Source organism: Malus sylvestris, chromosome 7 (assembly GCF_916048215.2).
Source record: "Malus sylvestris chromosome 7, drMalSylv7.2, whole genome shotgun sequence".
Taxonomy (NCBI): domain Eukaryota; kingdom Viridiplantae; phylum Streptophyta; class Magnoliopsida; order Rosales; family Rosaceae; genus Malus; species Malus sylvestris.
This window is the reverse complement of record NC_062266.1, coordinates 27,540,975-27,556,291: the sequence shown is the minus strand read 5'-3', so window position 1 is coordinate 27,556,291 and position 15,317 is coordinate 27,540,975. Positions and strand designations below refer to the sequence as shown.

Here is a 15,317-nt window from a genome sequence, read left to right as displayed (position 1 = left end):
TCAATTTGACAATTAGTAATTCAATTGTTATTTTACTGCGAAAGAGGTTACATAACAAATTTCATATCAATTATATCATAAATGAAACAGTCGAACGATTGGATAAACAAAATTCATCGAGACAATATTAATATAGTAAACCAACGAGAATGTTTAATATAGAAACGTGGTGGAACTTTCGAATTCAATTGTCTCACACTGTAAAAATTGCATAATTTTAGCGGTTTTAGATCTCTCTGGCACACGTACCTTTCAAATCGATTTTGGTGGTTGACACAAAATCCTGAAATTTCTAATGTTGTCCTGACGACTATTTGCATGCGGGGTATTTTCTTTTAGGGCATGCCAATTGCGACAATGCGGCGTATGTAGTTACAACTAAAGTATTAAATATCGATGATATCGGAAATATCGGTAATCTAAAAACACGGAAATTTCGATGGAAATATCGGGATATTATCGATATCGATAAAAATTGAATAAAAACTATGAAAATTGTAAAAAAAAACTTGGAAATTTTTATTGAAACTTTGCAGAATGCTTATTTAGTCAATTATCTATTAGTGTATCACAAAAAAATTGGAAGGAAATGCATTGCATGATAGATATAACTGATTTAAGTTGATTATATAGCGAGCTGACAAACATTGTGAGTGTAGAAAATATGTAGTAATTAATTAAAGAAGTTTAAACACACTATAATAATTTATATATAATGAATTAGTACAATATTTTACACTTTATACATTGCATGGTTAGATATATGAGTGACTTAGTAAGGTCTAAAATATCGATTATATCGGAAATATCTGTAATCCAAAAAAATATCGGTAGTCCAAAAACACGGAAATTTCGATGAAAATATCGGGATATTATGGATATTTTAGACCACACCTAACACTCTTACGTCATGCCTACTAGTGTTATATGCATGCGTGGTGTTTTATATTCCTCTGTTTTTATTTGACCATGTGTTTTGCGCATCGCAGTGCATCTTTGACATTTTGCGGAGCATGTCACCTTTTTTATTTTTGTTTTTTTGTTTTTTTTTTAAACAATAGATTTTGTTATATTAGATGTTAGATTAATTATCGACGGAGTTTGAACCCACGATGTCATGCAATGCTCAACATATTTCCACCATTATAATAAAAGTTCACTTACTGTATCATCTAATCGTTTTGTTGGAAATAAGATATACTCTGTGAACTTTGAGATATACTCCTAGTTGGATATATTTATCAATATATTAAGTGTGACTGAGTTAAGTAATATCTATTAGTTTGGTGTTGGATTGTATGAGTATAGGGTCCTATGCCAAAGACACAAGCTCCGAGCCTCCATGTGACCAGATAAGTATAAGCGACTAGTCCAACGGTCAAGGCCATGAGTTTAGAACTTCGGAGTTTTTGTTTTCTGTAAGTCTCGTTGTGTCTTTGGTGCAAGGTATAAAATAAGAGTTGAAGTACACCACGTTGTAATAGAATTTTAAAATTACGCATATTTGCCACTTAGTACTACGGTCTTTTATTTTCACTTGAAAATGAGAGGTCTTATATTCAAATCTCGTGGATGACGAATTCGATACCAAATTAGGCTATCCATTATGTGACTTAGCCGAACTCTCTCTCCCCTTAGTGTAAAAATATCGATGTACTAAAAAAAAAAAATTACGCATATTTAAGCAAAACCCGTTAAACCCGTTTTTATATTTTTTTAAGGGAACTTTAACGAAAAGCTCCCGGTACTGTTCACTTTAATGAAAAACCACATTTTTACACTAAAAAGTCAATCCTGATACTATCCACTTTACCCTTTATTTTGTCCTTATCATTAAAACTTAAAGTTTTCAAACATTTTTCATTATTATTTTTTTTTTTAAACTCGTTTATGAAATTGTTCAAGAAAATTCGCCAAATATTATCTTTAATTCTGAAATGAGCAATTTCGTAATGGATTTGGGCCTCCACACCCATCCTTGATCAAAAGGAGTTGGGCCTAACTCTTCTAAATCCAAAATTTTAAGTTAGGCCCGATTTAAAATGATTTGGGCCTGCGAAATCTGCTAATTTAATATCTTCAAATTTTGTTATTTACAATTGTTTTATTATAAGCGATATCTTACATTAAAGACTCGTTTGGAAGTGTTTTAACAATAATTAGCGGTTTTAAAGAAAATACTTTTGAATTTCAAAAGCATTTGAAGTGCTTCCTGCAAGAAGCATATAACTTGTGTTTCTTGCAAAAAAACACTTTAAGTTCTTTTTTAAAATTCACTTGCATTTTTGCTAAAGATTAGTACAAAAAATATATTAAGCAAAAGCTCTTTTAATCATTTTAAAAGTACATCCAAACGATCTTAAAGAATGGGGAGTAAATGAACCCATGATGCAATGCGTTGATGATGAAGAGTGTGATCGTCCATCCACCACTTATGGATTGGTTATTTACAATTATATACATCAACTTTGTAGCAAAAAATAACAATTTAAAGGAAAATAACGATTTATCACTCTACCAGCAATGAGATATGAGGAATTAGCTCAAATATTTTAAAAAAAATATACAACGTGACTATGAAAGTAAACAAAATTTAAATATTATCTCATTAAAATCATCTCCAACTTTTGACTTAAAACCTAAACATTTTAGCCTATAAAATTTAGGTTTTAATCCATAAACAACTTTTTTGCTCCAACTTTTCTGCCTAAAATTTTAGCCCCATATTATCAAAGAATGAATTTAGACTATTTTTTTTTTTTTAGATTAACTTTAAAAAAAATTATGCAGACTATCATAAGTTAATTTTATGAACATTTTAACCTAAACATATTTAAATTTTGATAAATATTGAAATATCACTAAATCGATACATGAAACTCATGAAACACTATGGATGTCACAGCCCGTCCCGAAATATTTATTTTCAATGGCGTGAAATTACTTATATACCATTGGATGTTAAGTTTTATTGTGGAGTGTAGTTTAGACTTAAGCTTGAGGACCAATTAGTTCTATTCCTAATTAATTGGACCCAATTAGAAGTAAGATTTTGTTGATTTTGGTGGGTGACCCACATGGACACACACACACACACGCTCTCTCTCCCGTTGACACTATCTCTCTCTCCTTCTTCTAGGGTTTCTTTCCATTTTCCGTACAACGTACGGACCAGTTTCAAAACCCCTTGATCATTCATGGATCGAGGCTAAAGTTTGTGTCTTTGAGTTCTTGGCAAGCTAAGGATCACAACCACACCTTTCTTTGGACGTGAAACCCTCGATTTCCTGAGAACCCGATAAGCCAGATTCAAGGTACTGTTCATGCACACGTAAATGTGAAGTTTTTATAAGATTTTAAGCCTCTAGGAAGCTTTAGAACGTTTTCACGAAGCTCAGAGAAGAAAAACGAAGTGTTTTGGACGTCGGGAAGTTGAGTTTCGCGAGTTTGAAATTTGGCCGGAATCATCATGCTTTCTCCAGCAAGATCCCGTGATTTTTGGAGCTTGAAATTGGTAAGATTGTGTTCTTCTAGTCCTAAGCTTCATTTTGGTTAAGATTTCATGAAATTTGGTTGAGAAATGGAAGAGAAATGAAGGTTTAAACATTTTCCAGTTTTTAGGCGACGACGGCGACCGGCGAGGTTCACCGGAGAAGAAAGAATATTCCGTCAAAGTTGACGGAATATTCCTAATGGAGGGTAACGGCGTCAGGTAATTTGGAGGGAATATTCCTAATTCCTAACGGCGGTTAGGGATTCCGTTAGGATTCTCTGCGTGTGGTGGCACGTGGGACGTTGGAATTTTTTTCTAAAAATATAGGGATGTTCGTGAGGTTGTGTAGATCACGTTGGTATATTCAAACATCCCATTTGAGTAATGTATGAGAAGTTATTAACTAGTTTTATGTATGAGAAGTTATTAACTAGTTTTGTCTATGTGCTTTAAATAATGTTTATTCAGTTATTTCGCATATAGTTGAGACCTATCCCTAGGACGAGTGCAGTCAAGGGCGACTTTGGGGCTACGACCCTTCTACATACCAGTGAGTGGGCTTTTGGTTTTCAGTATATATTTATATACTTGATATTTTCCCAGAAAATGTGTTTAAATGAAAGTATGCTTTGAAATGCCATGCATATCAATTTATATTCAGCATATGAATTGGTATATGATGCATAATATGAATTGGTGTTGTGGACGCTCAGGTAAGTACCAAGTGAGTTATGTTTGTTCTATGAGATACTGATAACGTGAGACGTGATTGAGATCTCATAAACCTGCACCCCGGGTGATTGTGATTTAGCCAGAGATATGGTTCAAACTTGTTTATAATGTCACCTCCCGCACCATATGCTCACATTGGATCCAATTTAGGTGCACAGTCTTGTCGTACAGAACATTATAGGTGGTTCCGACTCGTAGGTGACTAGCGATTTATCGCATAGCTATCATGAGAGCGTAGCATTGAGCATAACTATATTACGCCCAATCTTATCGTACAGACCTTTACAGCGGTTCCGACTCGTGTGCAGTGTAGTGCCGTATAGGTCACTTGTGGTGACTTCGACTAGATTGACTAAGGAGCTACGAATTTAGTCGTACATACCTCTACAGAGGTTCCGGCTAATATGTTATTTTCACCTGAGTTACTTATTTTGTTTTATATTTGGCATGGCATACTTATGTTTATGGTTATGTGAAGCATGATTTGAATATATATATATATATATATATATATATATATTCTTTTTTTATATATTTATTTATTTATATTCTATTTCTGGGAAAATTATACATGTTTTACGGTGAGGGGTTAAAGCACTTGATAAATGAAATGGTTTTGAAAAGCTTTGTTTTTGCCCACTCACACTTTATGTTTTGCGTCTCTTCAGGTCTTAGATAAGCTTGTTCGTTTGTGGCTCACGAGGATTGATTGGAGGTTCTGACAGACTATCACAAATGTAGGGCATCTTTGGGTGTCGTTTAATTAGTACTTGTTTTCTAGACTGAACTTATGCTACTTACGCTCTGATTGTGTATTCACACATATTCTAGCACTTGTCTTAACTAGTACTCTTATGAGTTGGTTTTCATTTATTCGTATTCTCTATTATCATTATTGCTTCTGCACTGTGCACATGGTTACGTCACCCTCATGTGACAACCAGCATGCCCTGATTCGGGTCGAGGTGTGTCAATGGAAGAATATGAAAATCATGATAGACATGTATAAACACAAATTACATGAAACACACAAGACACACATAACACGTGTGAAACACATACAAAACACATTATAAAGATGTATAACACACTAAACATGTGAAACACATGACACACATGAAACAATATCAAATACATACTGTTGATGCACAAAATCAGCGAAGACTTTGGTACAACAGAAAGTGTCAGGTTTTGTGACCTTCGCTTGGTTGCTTCGGTCACTAGTGAGGATAAGTACGTAAATGAATAGAGACAGAGAAGCAAACACAGGATGTACGTGGTTCACCCAGATTGGCTACGTCCACGGAGTAGAGGAGTTCTTATTAGTAGTGAAGGGCTTACACAAGTACAAAGGATCAAGCTCTCAATTTAGTGAGTTCTTGTGAATGATTTAACACAAAATGGCATTAAGCAATATTGTGGGGGGATGACCCCTATTTATAGAAAAACTTGTAGCTTTGTCACATTGACATGTGTCATGTTATGATTGGTTCTTGATGTTGACACGTGCTGCGCTCTGATTGGCTTCTAATCTTGACACGTGTCGAGTAGTGATTGGCCTCCTGGTCGGAGGGGAACTCTTCTGGGTCCTTGACAGTATAGCGTTGGCCGGTACTCGGTAGTTTCGGGATTGGTCAAGTATGGTACAAACAGTGCTCCCCTAAGTTCCCGAGTGAGGGAAACTCCTCGGTTGGGGACTTGCAAGATCCAATCCCTTGAGTAATCACGAAACTTCTAAGTACCGAAGTGTGGTCTGATCTTCATCTGCCCTTCTCTGGAAGTACCTTTCCTCCATCCGGGAATGGTGTATTTAGCTGATGTTGACGCACAAGGTAATGTATCAATTTCACTTGAAGCTTAGTTGTAGTTTCGGGCTTAGTCAAGTGTGATACAAACCCTATAGTAGGAGTCCCCCAAGTCGCCGAGCTAGGAGATCTGCCGAAAGAGGTGACAGACAAGGTAAGCAGTCAAACTTCCAAGTAAGCAACCCAGGATCAGAGGTTTGACTTCGGCTTCCGGTTGATTGTTCTCATTCTCCTTGTCTCTCATTCAACTGCGAGGATAAGGAGAAGCAAATGGATAAGAGATGATATGAGATACTTTTGCTTTTGAAGAAGTAACTTTCCACAGGCTTATTCTTGAACTGTGCTGGAGGGTTTTCTGGTGCCCTTCAGAGTATAAGGCCGACTCAAAAATTTGAGGGTCAAAACAAGTCCATCAAATCTAGAGTACGTTCGACCTTGATGATATGAGATACTTTTGCTGTTGACGGAATAATGAATGTGGTATGGAAAGGTGTCGTGCTGTAGTGATCTGTTTCAGCTCACCGTTGAACCTTCTGCTTCAATCTTTTGCATGGCAGAAGTGGTGTGCAACCTTTGCATTTAAATGGTCCTTCAGAACATTCCTTCATAGTGACTCATCCACGCTTGGCAGCTTCAGTGTAAAGAGCCAATATCTGATAAACTGTCATGAGGTATTTGCCGGTGGAATTCGTGACCTTGACAGCAGTTGAGGATGAGTACTCAAGAGCAATGCTAAGTAAGCAACCAGGCAAAGGCTCCAGGCAGTCAGTTCCAAATTGGAGGTTTGATTTCAGGTTCCGACTGACTGCTCTCTTTCTCCTTGTCCTGCAGGTGTGGACAAGGACAAAGACAAAGACAGGGAGAAAGCATGATATGGGATACTCTTGCTTTCGACCCTGATGATATGAGATACTCTTGTTCTTGGTGTGGCTTATTTGCTGAGGTATTATCGGGGGGAAATAAAGCTGAGTATTTCGAGAGGTTATATTGAGGGTGCCTTTTCGAATGCGAGAAAGGGTTGAGCATTTTTGCAGGTTTGCCTGTCCGTTGAGGAGGGAGGTCAATGTATATAGGGATTTCCCAATAACAAGTAGTAATGCTATTCCTTTACCCTTCTTGGTCACAGCAATGTAGTGGGAGCTGCCAGCTTCACGTGTTTTAATTTTGTCAGAGCACTTTGAAAAAGTGGTATGTGGTATCTGGAAAGCTGATATTACGTGTGAAGATTACAGACAAGCTTTATCTAAGGAAATCTGGCTCTCGAAGTTCTGAGAGTTGTGCCTCTTCGGTTTTCGAACAAGCAATCCCGTCGAGGATCTGACTCTCGAGATTCGGAAAGCGGTGCTACTCTGATTTTTGAGAAAGTAATTATGTTGGGAGTCTTTTCTCGAATGTGAGTAAAGGTTGGACGTTCTTGCCAACCTGTCTTGCCGCAAAACACGGAGGTCGACACATATAGGGACTTTCCAGTTGTCAAGCAGTGGTGCTGTTCCTTTACCCTTATGGGTAATAGTAGGGTAGCTGGAACTTCGAAATTCTCGTGCCTAAACTTTGTCAGAGATCTTTGACAAAGTTATATGTGGTACCCGAGGAGTTGATGGTGCATATGGAGAGCGGTGATTGATCAGTAAGATTCACGTGCTTTCTACTTCACCAGAAATCTTCGACAGAGTGCCCGTAATTTCCGCAAAGCTGATTGTGCATGTGACAGGTGCTGACGAGGCTGAAAAAGCAGGTGCTTCTTCGATTTCTGAGATCGGCCCTCGTGGTCTCTGAGCAGCCCAGCTTTTGAGAAAGCAAACGCCTCTTCGATTTCTGAGATCGGCCCTCGTGGTCTCTGAGCAGTCCAGCTTTTGAGAAAGCAAACGCCTCTTCGATTTCTGAAGCTCCGTCGAGTGCAGATTTTTATAGAGGCTGGCATTAAGTTCCACAGCACACTTGAATCTCTACCAGTAGAAGCTCATTTCTTGCACTTCTAAGATCTTGATTTGTCTGACCTCTTCCCTCTTCAACACATTTGAAAATGTCTGGACCCTCCGACCGTCGTTTTGACTTGAACCTTGGAGAAGAGACAGCCACGCCTTCTCCAGATAACATATGGCGCCCATCCTTCATATCCCCTACTGGTCCTCTTACCGTTGGGGATTCTGTGATGAAGAATGATATGACCGCTGCAGTGGTGGCCAGGAACCTTCTCACTCCCAAAGATAACAGACTACTTTCCAAACGGTCTGATGAGTTGGCTGTTAAGGACTATTTGGCTCTTAGTGTTCAGTGTGCAGGTTCTGTGTCTAATATGGCCCAACGCCTATTTGCTAGAACCCGCCAAGTTGAATCATTGGCTGCTGAAGTGATGAGTCTCAAACAGGAGATTAGAGGGCTCAAGCATGAGAATAAGCAGTTGCACCGGCTCGCCCATGACTATGCTACAAACATGAAGAGGAAGCTTGACCAGATGAAGGAATCTGATGGTAAGGTTTTACTTGATCATCAGCGGTTTGTGGGTTTGTTCCAAAGGCATTTATTGCCTTCGTCCTCTGGGGCTGTACCTGGTAATGAAGCTTCAAATGATGAACCTCCAATGCCTCCTCCTTCTGGGGTTTTGTCAAGTACTGAGGCTCCGGATAACCACCCTCCGGTGCTTTCTCTTTCTGGGGCTCTACCGACTGCTGAGACTTCCCCTAAGCAACCTTTGTGAAGACTCCCTTTTGTTTGTTTATTTTGACTCATGTATATGTACATATTTGTGGCTTATCGAAAATATTAATAAATAAGCTTTGCTTCATTTCAACATATTGTGTTAAATACACCAAAGCCTTCTTCATAAAGTTCTTTGAATTTTTGCTTTTGTTGAAACCTGTATTGTTGAAGCTTTGTGAGTGAAGCATGTAGTTTGAGGTAGTGTTCCCTTAATTTCCCGAGTGAGGAAAACTTCTCGGTTGGAGACTTGAAAAATCCAAGTCACTGAGTGGTTGTGAGACTGCCGAGTATCAAGGTGCAGTAGCATATGGTGGGAGTCCCCCAAGTTTTCAGGCGAAGAGAGTTGCCGAATGAGGTGTCTCGCGTGTTACTAATTTGTCAAAGTAACGAATTCTTGTTTCGATGTCACACATTCGTATATGCTTTATCTAAAAATATTTCCAACTTTTGTGTGTTTGATGCTGCATGCTATTGACTAGACAAGATCAAGTGCAATTAGTAGCTTTTCTCTCTTTTTCATCTTTTCTTTGGTGGAATTGTTTTTCGTTTCCACTAATCAGCCTGAGTGGATGCAAGATAACACCTTTCTCTATAGCTCAGATTGCAAAGTCGTCTTCATGAAAGTTTTTCCTTATCTTGTGAACTACAACATATCCAAATTTGAGATCCATCGGAGTAGTACAACTTCAGAAATTCAAGTATGATGAGTAACTGTTCATCAATGTTCTGTTAATCCGTCAGACTTGTTGTGAGCTTCGAAACTCCATTTTCTCTTGTTCAGATCAACATACTTTCTTCATCGAAGTTGTTCCTTAACTTGTGAACTACAACATATCCAAATTTGAGGTCCCTCGGAGCAGTATAACTCCAGAAATCCAGGTATGATGAGTGACTGTTTATCATTTGTCTGTCAACCCGTCAGATTTGTTGTGAGCTTTGAAACTCTATTTTCTCTTGCTCAGATCAGCATGCTTTCTTCATTGAAGTGGTTCCTCAGCTTGTGAACTACAACATATCCAAATTTGAGATCCCTCGGAGCAGTATAACTCCAGAAATCCAGGTATGATGAATGACTGGTTATTATTTTTCTGTCAACCCGTCAGATTTGTTGTGAGCTTCGAAACTCCATTTTCTCTTGTTCAGATCGGTATGCTTTCTTCATTGAAGTTGTTCCTCATCGACTCTTTCATAACAAATCAAAAATTCAGGATGAACTAACGGTTAAATATTTCCAGATCTTCGAAACATCACAACAGCTTCGAAATCTGCAAGAAGCCGACTATCATGTTTAGAGCTTCAACACTTTAATTTCCGTCGTTCAAACAGAAATGGTTCCTTCTTGAAAGTTGTTCATATGCTCAAGAACTATAGGGTGTCCAAAATTCAGCTCCATTGGAGAAGAGCAGAGGTTGCAGAAATTTGATAGATGAAAGGAGGCGGAAGAGGGAGAGAGAAAAAAAGTCTCTTGGGTTGGATTTCTATTTTGGGGCAGATTCCAATTTTTGTAGCACCTTCATTATTGATGAATTGCTTGTACTTTTGTCCATTATGAAACTTGGGACTTTGGCTTGTTGTTGGATCTATTATAATATGTTTGGGAACATATATAAGTGAATAAATAAGAAGGAAAATTTTGGGCCCTTGTGGGTGTAAAACAAAAAATGTTTATGCTTACCCAAGTGTTTTTGTACAAGTTCAAGGGCATCTTGGGTTTTGTGAACAAAATTTGTTTATTTGGAGCAAGGTTTTGTGTTGAAGCTTTGTAGGTGAAGCTTTGGTGTTGAAGCTGTCTAGGTGAAGTTTTGATGGTGAAGCTTTGTAGATGAAGCTTTGTAGATGAAGCTTTCTACGTGAAGCTTTGATGGTGAAGCTTTGTAGATGAAGCTTTCTAGGTGAAGCTTTGATGGTGAAGCTTTGATGGTGAAAGTATGTAGAGGGAGCTTTCTAGGTGAAGATTTTTTAGGTGAAGCTTTGTAGGTGAAGCTTTTTTAAGTGAAGCTTTTCGGGTGAAGTTTTTTTTTTTTTTTGGGTGAAGCTTTGTGGGTGAAGCTTTTTAGGTGAAGCTTTGTGGGTGAAGCTTTGGAGGTGAAGCTTTTCGGGTGAAGCTTTTTGGGTGAAGCTTTTTAGGTGAAGCTTTGTGGGTGAAGCTTTGATGGTGAAAGTATGTAGAGGGAGCTTTCTAGGTGAAGATTTTTTAGGTGAAGCTTTGTAGGTGAAGCTTTTTTAAGTGAAGCTTTTCGGGTGAAGCTTTTTAGGTGAAGCTTTGTGGGTGAAGCTTTTTAGGTGAAGCTTTGTGGGTGAAGCTTTGGAGGTGAAGCTTTTCGGGTGAAGCTTTTTGGGTGAAGCTTTTTAGGTGAAGCTTTGGAGGTGAAGCTTTTCGGGTGAAGCTTTTTGGATGAAGCTGTTTTTTTTTTGGCGCTTGACACGGTCTTCATTTGCTTGTTTTGTAGTGACTGTGGAAGACGGATTGCTTTCTGATTGAGAAGGGTTCCGGCATCGCTTGCTATGAATGTAAAAGAGTGAGGGCTGAGTTGGCTAAATTACCTCTTTATTGAATTCATTGCCAAATGGCCTTCATTACATAGGATGCCAAACGGCTATAGCTCAACACTTGTACATCGTGAGTCTATTTGTAGTAGTACTTCAAGTGATCAGCGTTCCATGGATGGCCAAGGGTCTTGCCATCGGAGCTTCTAAGTGTGTAAGAGCCAGGGCGACTGATGCCAATGACTTCATACGGTTCATCCCAGTTTGGACTAAGTGTGCCTTCACTCGGGACTCTGTCGCAGAGTAATCTTTTCTTTAAGACCCAGTCTCCTATTTTGAAAGAACGAGGCTTGACCCTAGAATCATAATAGTTGGAGATGCGCTGCTTGTAGGCGACATTCCTCAAGTGAGCTTGGTTTCTGTGTTCCTCGACTAAATCCAAGTTGAGGGTGAGTTGTTTGTCATTTTCACTTTGAATGTAGTTCTGGACTCGGAATGTTGCTTGCTCGAGCTCAACAAGGACAACCGCCTCTGTGCCAAAGGCAAGTGAGAATGGAGTTTCTCCTGTTGAAGTCCGATATGAAGTGCGATATGACCAAAGAACTTGGGGTACAAATTCTGGCCAACAGCTTTTAGCTTTGTCCAAGCTGGTTTTCAAAGTGCGCTTGATTATTTTGTTGATGGCCTCAACTTGTCCATTAGACTGGGGATGAGCTGGAGAGGCAAAGCATAAGTTGATGTTGAACTTAGAGCAGAACAACCTGAACTTCTTGTTGTCGAACTGTCGCCCATTGTCAGTGACTATCGCATTGGGAATGCCGAATCTACAAAGGATGTTCTTCCACACGAAGTCTTCTATCTTTGCCTCAGTAATGGTTGCCAAGGGTTCTACTTCGGCCCACTTTGTGAAGTAGTCCACTGTAACGACTGCGTAACAGACTTTGCCCTTCCCTGCCGGCATTGGGCCGATCAAATCAAGTCCCCACTGGGCGAAGGGCCAAGGGCTGATCATAGGAGTAAGAGGCTCTGGAGGGGAATGAGGAATAGCCGCATATCGTTGACATTTGTCACATGAGCGGGATACTTTGATGGCATCCTGGTGGAGTGTTGGCCAGTAATATCCTTGGCGAAAAGTCTTGTGTGCTAGGGACCGAGATCCAGCATGATCTCCACAGACTCCCTCATGTATTTCCCGAAGGACGATTTCCGCCTCGGCAGGCGTAAGACACCTTAAGTATGGCAGGCTAAAACCTCGCTTATAGAGTTGATCATTGATGATCAGGTAGCGGGTAGACTTGTATCGAATTTGCTTAGCCTGGACTTTATCATTTGGGAGGGTGCCATGAGCAAGGAAATTATAGATCGGGGTGATCCAACTATCCCCCTGTTGTAAGTTGCATACTTCTGCGGCCATGGTGCTTGGTGTTGCCAACAGTTCGACATGAATTTTTCTTCCAATCTTGTCTTCCACAGCCGAGGCGAGGCGAGCCAGGGCGTCTGCATGACTGTTTGCCGCTCGAGGAACTTGGGTGATCTGGTAGTGGAAGTGCTTGAGCAAAAGTTGTGTTTGCGCAAGATATGCTGCCATGGAGCTGTCCTTAGCATCAAAGTTGTTGGTAACCTGGTTGACCACCAATTGGGAGTCACTGAAAATATCAATTTGTTTAACCCCGAGGTGTTTGGCCAAACGTAATCCTGCTAGAAGGGCTTCATACTCGGCCTCATTATTTGATGCCTTGAATTTGAAACGAAGAGCATACTCCATTGCTACTTTGTCGGGTGTAGTCAAGACTAGTCCCGCTCCACAGCCCTGTTGGTTGGATGAGCCATCAACATACAGACTCCATGCTGGGGTTGTTGGTTCTATCTTCTGAGCTTCCGGGGGTAATGAAGCCACTGCTTCAGGTGTAGAAGCAATGTCAACCGGATATGTGAAGTCGGCAATGAAGTCTGCCACTGCTTGGCCCTTCTCAGCTGGCTTTGGTTGGTAGGAGATGTCAAACTCACCCAACGCTATTGCCCATTTGATCATTCGCCCTGAAGTGTCAGGACTTTGGAGTATCTGTCGAAGAGGATAATTGGTAAGCACGATGATGGAGTGCGTTTGGAAGTAAGGGCGGAGTTTTCGAGCAGACATGACCAATGCCAGAGCCAATTTCTCAATGTTAGAGTACCGTGTCTTCGCATCTTGTAAGGCTTTGCTAGCGTAGTAGACAGGTCGCTCAATATTCCCATCCTTTCGAATGAGAACGGAACTTACGGCTGAAGCTGATACCGATATGTAGATAATGAGAATGTCTCCTACCTCGGGCTTGGAGAGTAGAGGGGCTTTACTCATGTACTCCTTGAGGTTTTTGAATGCCTCGGCACATTCATCAGTCCATGTAATGTACTTCCTACTTCCCTTAAGTGCTTTAAAAAAGGGAGCACATTTGTCTGTGGCCTTAGAAATGAACCTGGTTAAGGCTGCCACCTTGCCAGTAAGGCTCTGGATGTCCTTTGAAGTTACCGGTTCCTTCATGTCGAGGATTGCTTTGATCTTCTCGGGATTAGCTTCAATGCCTCGTTGGCTAATCATGAAACCTAAGAATTTGCCAGAGCCTACGCCGAAGGCACATTTGTTGGGGTTTAACCTCATTCGATACCTCTTCAAAATAGTGAAAGTTTCAGATAGGTTGGTGATGTGTTGGTCAGCATGTTTGCTCTTGACTAACATATCATCAACGTAAACTTCCATGCTCTTCCCAATCTGCTCGGCGAACATTGAGTTGACTAGTCTCTGATAAGTCGCTCCTGCATTCTTTAGGCCGAAAGGCATGACTTTATAGCAGTATAGTCCCCTGTCGGTAGTGAAGGCTGTGTGTTCTTGATCCGAAGGGTTCATGAGGATTTGGTTGTATCCTGAGTAAGCATCCATGAAGCTCAGGAGTTCACACCCGGCCGTAGAGTCTATAAGTCTGTCAATAAGAGGAAGAGGGAAGCTATCTTTCGGACACCCTTTGTTTAGGTCGGTGTAGTCAACACACATTCTCCACAAGACCTTTTGAAGCAAAAGACTTTCTTTGGTCGGATTTTTCTTAACAAGGACCACATTTGCTACCCATGTCGGGTAATTGACTTCGCGGACAAAGCCTATGCCTTTGAGTTTTTCAACTTCTGCTTTCATTGCCTCGTATCGTTCAGCGTCATAAGATCTTCGCTTCTGTCTCACCGGCTTGATCTTGGGGTCAATACTCAAACGATGACAGATGACATCGGGAGAGATGCCTGGCATGTCCTCGTATGACCAGGCGAAGACTTCAGTGTTCTCTTTAAAAAAAGATATCAATGCTAACCGAAGGGGTGGTGACAATGTGGTGCCAATCTTCACCATGCGATCTGGATAATCTCTTGAGATAGGTACCTTCTCCAACTCTTCAGCAGGTTGGGCTTGCTGGGTGAAAGAGTCATCTCGAGGATCATCGGGTTGATTGTTGCTATCAGGAAGATCCAAGTTCGCTTCATCTAGGCTGGTCTTTGTGACTTGGTCATGTACAGACAGGGTTTCCTTGGGTCCGGGCAAGTGTTGTTGCTTAACTGAAGTGTTGTAACATGATCGTGCACTAAGCTGATCTCCTCTGATGTAGCCGTTGCCATGGGGGGTTGGAAATTTCATCAACAGCATATGCGTGGATACCATAGCCTTGAGATCATTGATGCCTGTGCGCCCAAATATGACATTGTATGCCGTTGGGCAGTCAACCACTAGGAAGTTAGTGGTAATGGTAGCCGTGTAAGGGCCTGTACCAATAGTAAAGGGTAAATGTATGCTCCCTAAGGGTTGCACGATATCACCGGAGAAGCTTATCAGAGGAGAAATCGAGCGATCGAGCAAGTGTTCAGCTACACTGAGTGCCCTGAAAGCTTCGGCAAACATGATATTGACCGAAGCCCCTGTGTCTACGAGGATTCGTCGAACATCAAAGTTGGCTATGTGAGCCTCCACGATCAATGGGTCGTTATGAGGGTAGATGATGCCTCTTTCTTCCTCAGGGTAGAAACATATCGGATCCCAGTTAGGCTTTTGATACTTCCCTCCCCTGATGTCTTCCACGTGAAAC

The 15,317-nt window shown here is 40.6% G+C and overlaps 1 protein-coding gene across 3 annotated transcripts; it reads left to right on the top strand.

Annotated features, from left to right (window-relative positions):
• The first annotated feature begins 8,138 nt into the window (after positions 1–8,138).
• Positions 8,139–10,370, top strand: LOC126628137 (uncharacterized). Of its 3 annotated transcripts, XR_007625272.1 has the most exons (3): positions 8,429–9,609; positions 9,693–9,790; positions 9,966–10,370. XR_007625272.1 is itself a non-coding variant. In XM_050297726.1 (2 exons), exon 1 carries the CDS (start codon positions 8,183–8,185, stop codon positions 8,726–8,728), a length of 546 nt encoding a protein of 181 aa, XP_050153683.1. In that variant the 5' UTR covers positions 8,139–8,182; the 3' UTR covers positions 8,729–9,609; positions 9,874–9,897. The 3 variants fall into 3 exon arrangements, 2 of the variants coding, with proteins under 2 accessions (XP_050153683.1, XP_050153682.1); XM_050297726.1 differs by lacking the exons at positions 9,693–9,790; positions 9,966–10,370 and adding an exon at positions 9,874–9,897 and having other exon boundaries at positions 8,139–9,609; XM_050297725.1 differs by lacking the exon at positions 9,966–10,370 and having other exon boundaries at positions 8,139–9,609; positions 9,693–9,804.
• Positions 10,371–15,317: the final 4,947 nt, after the last annotated feature.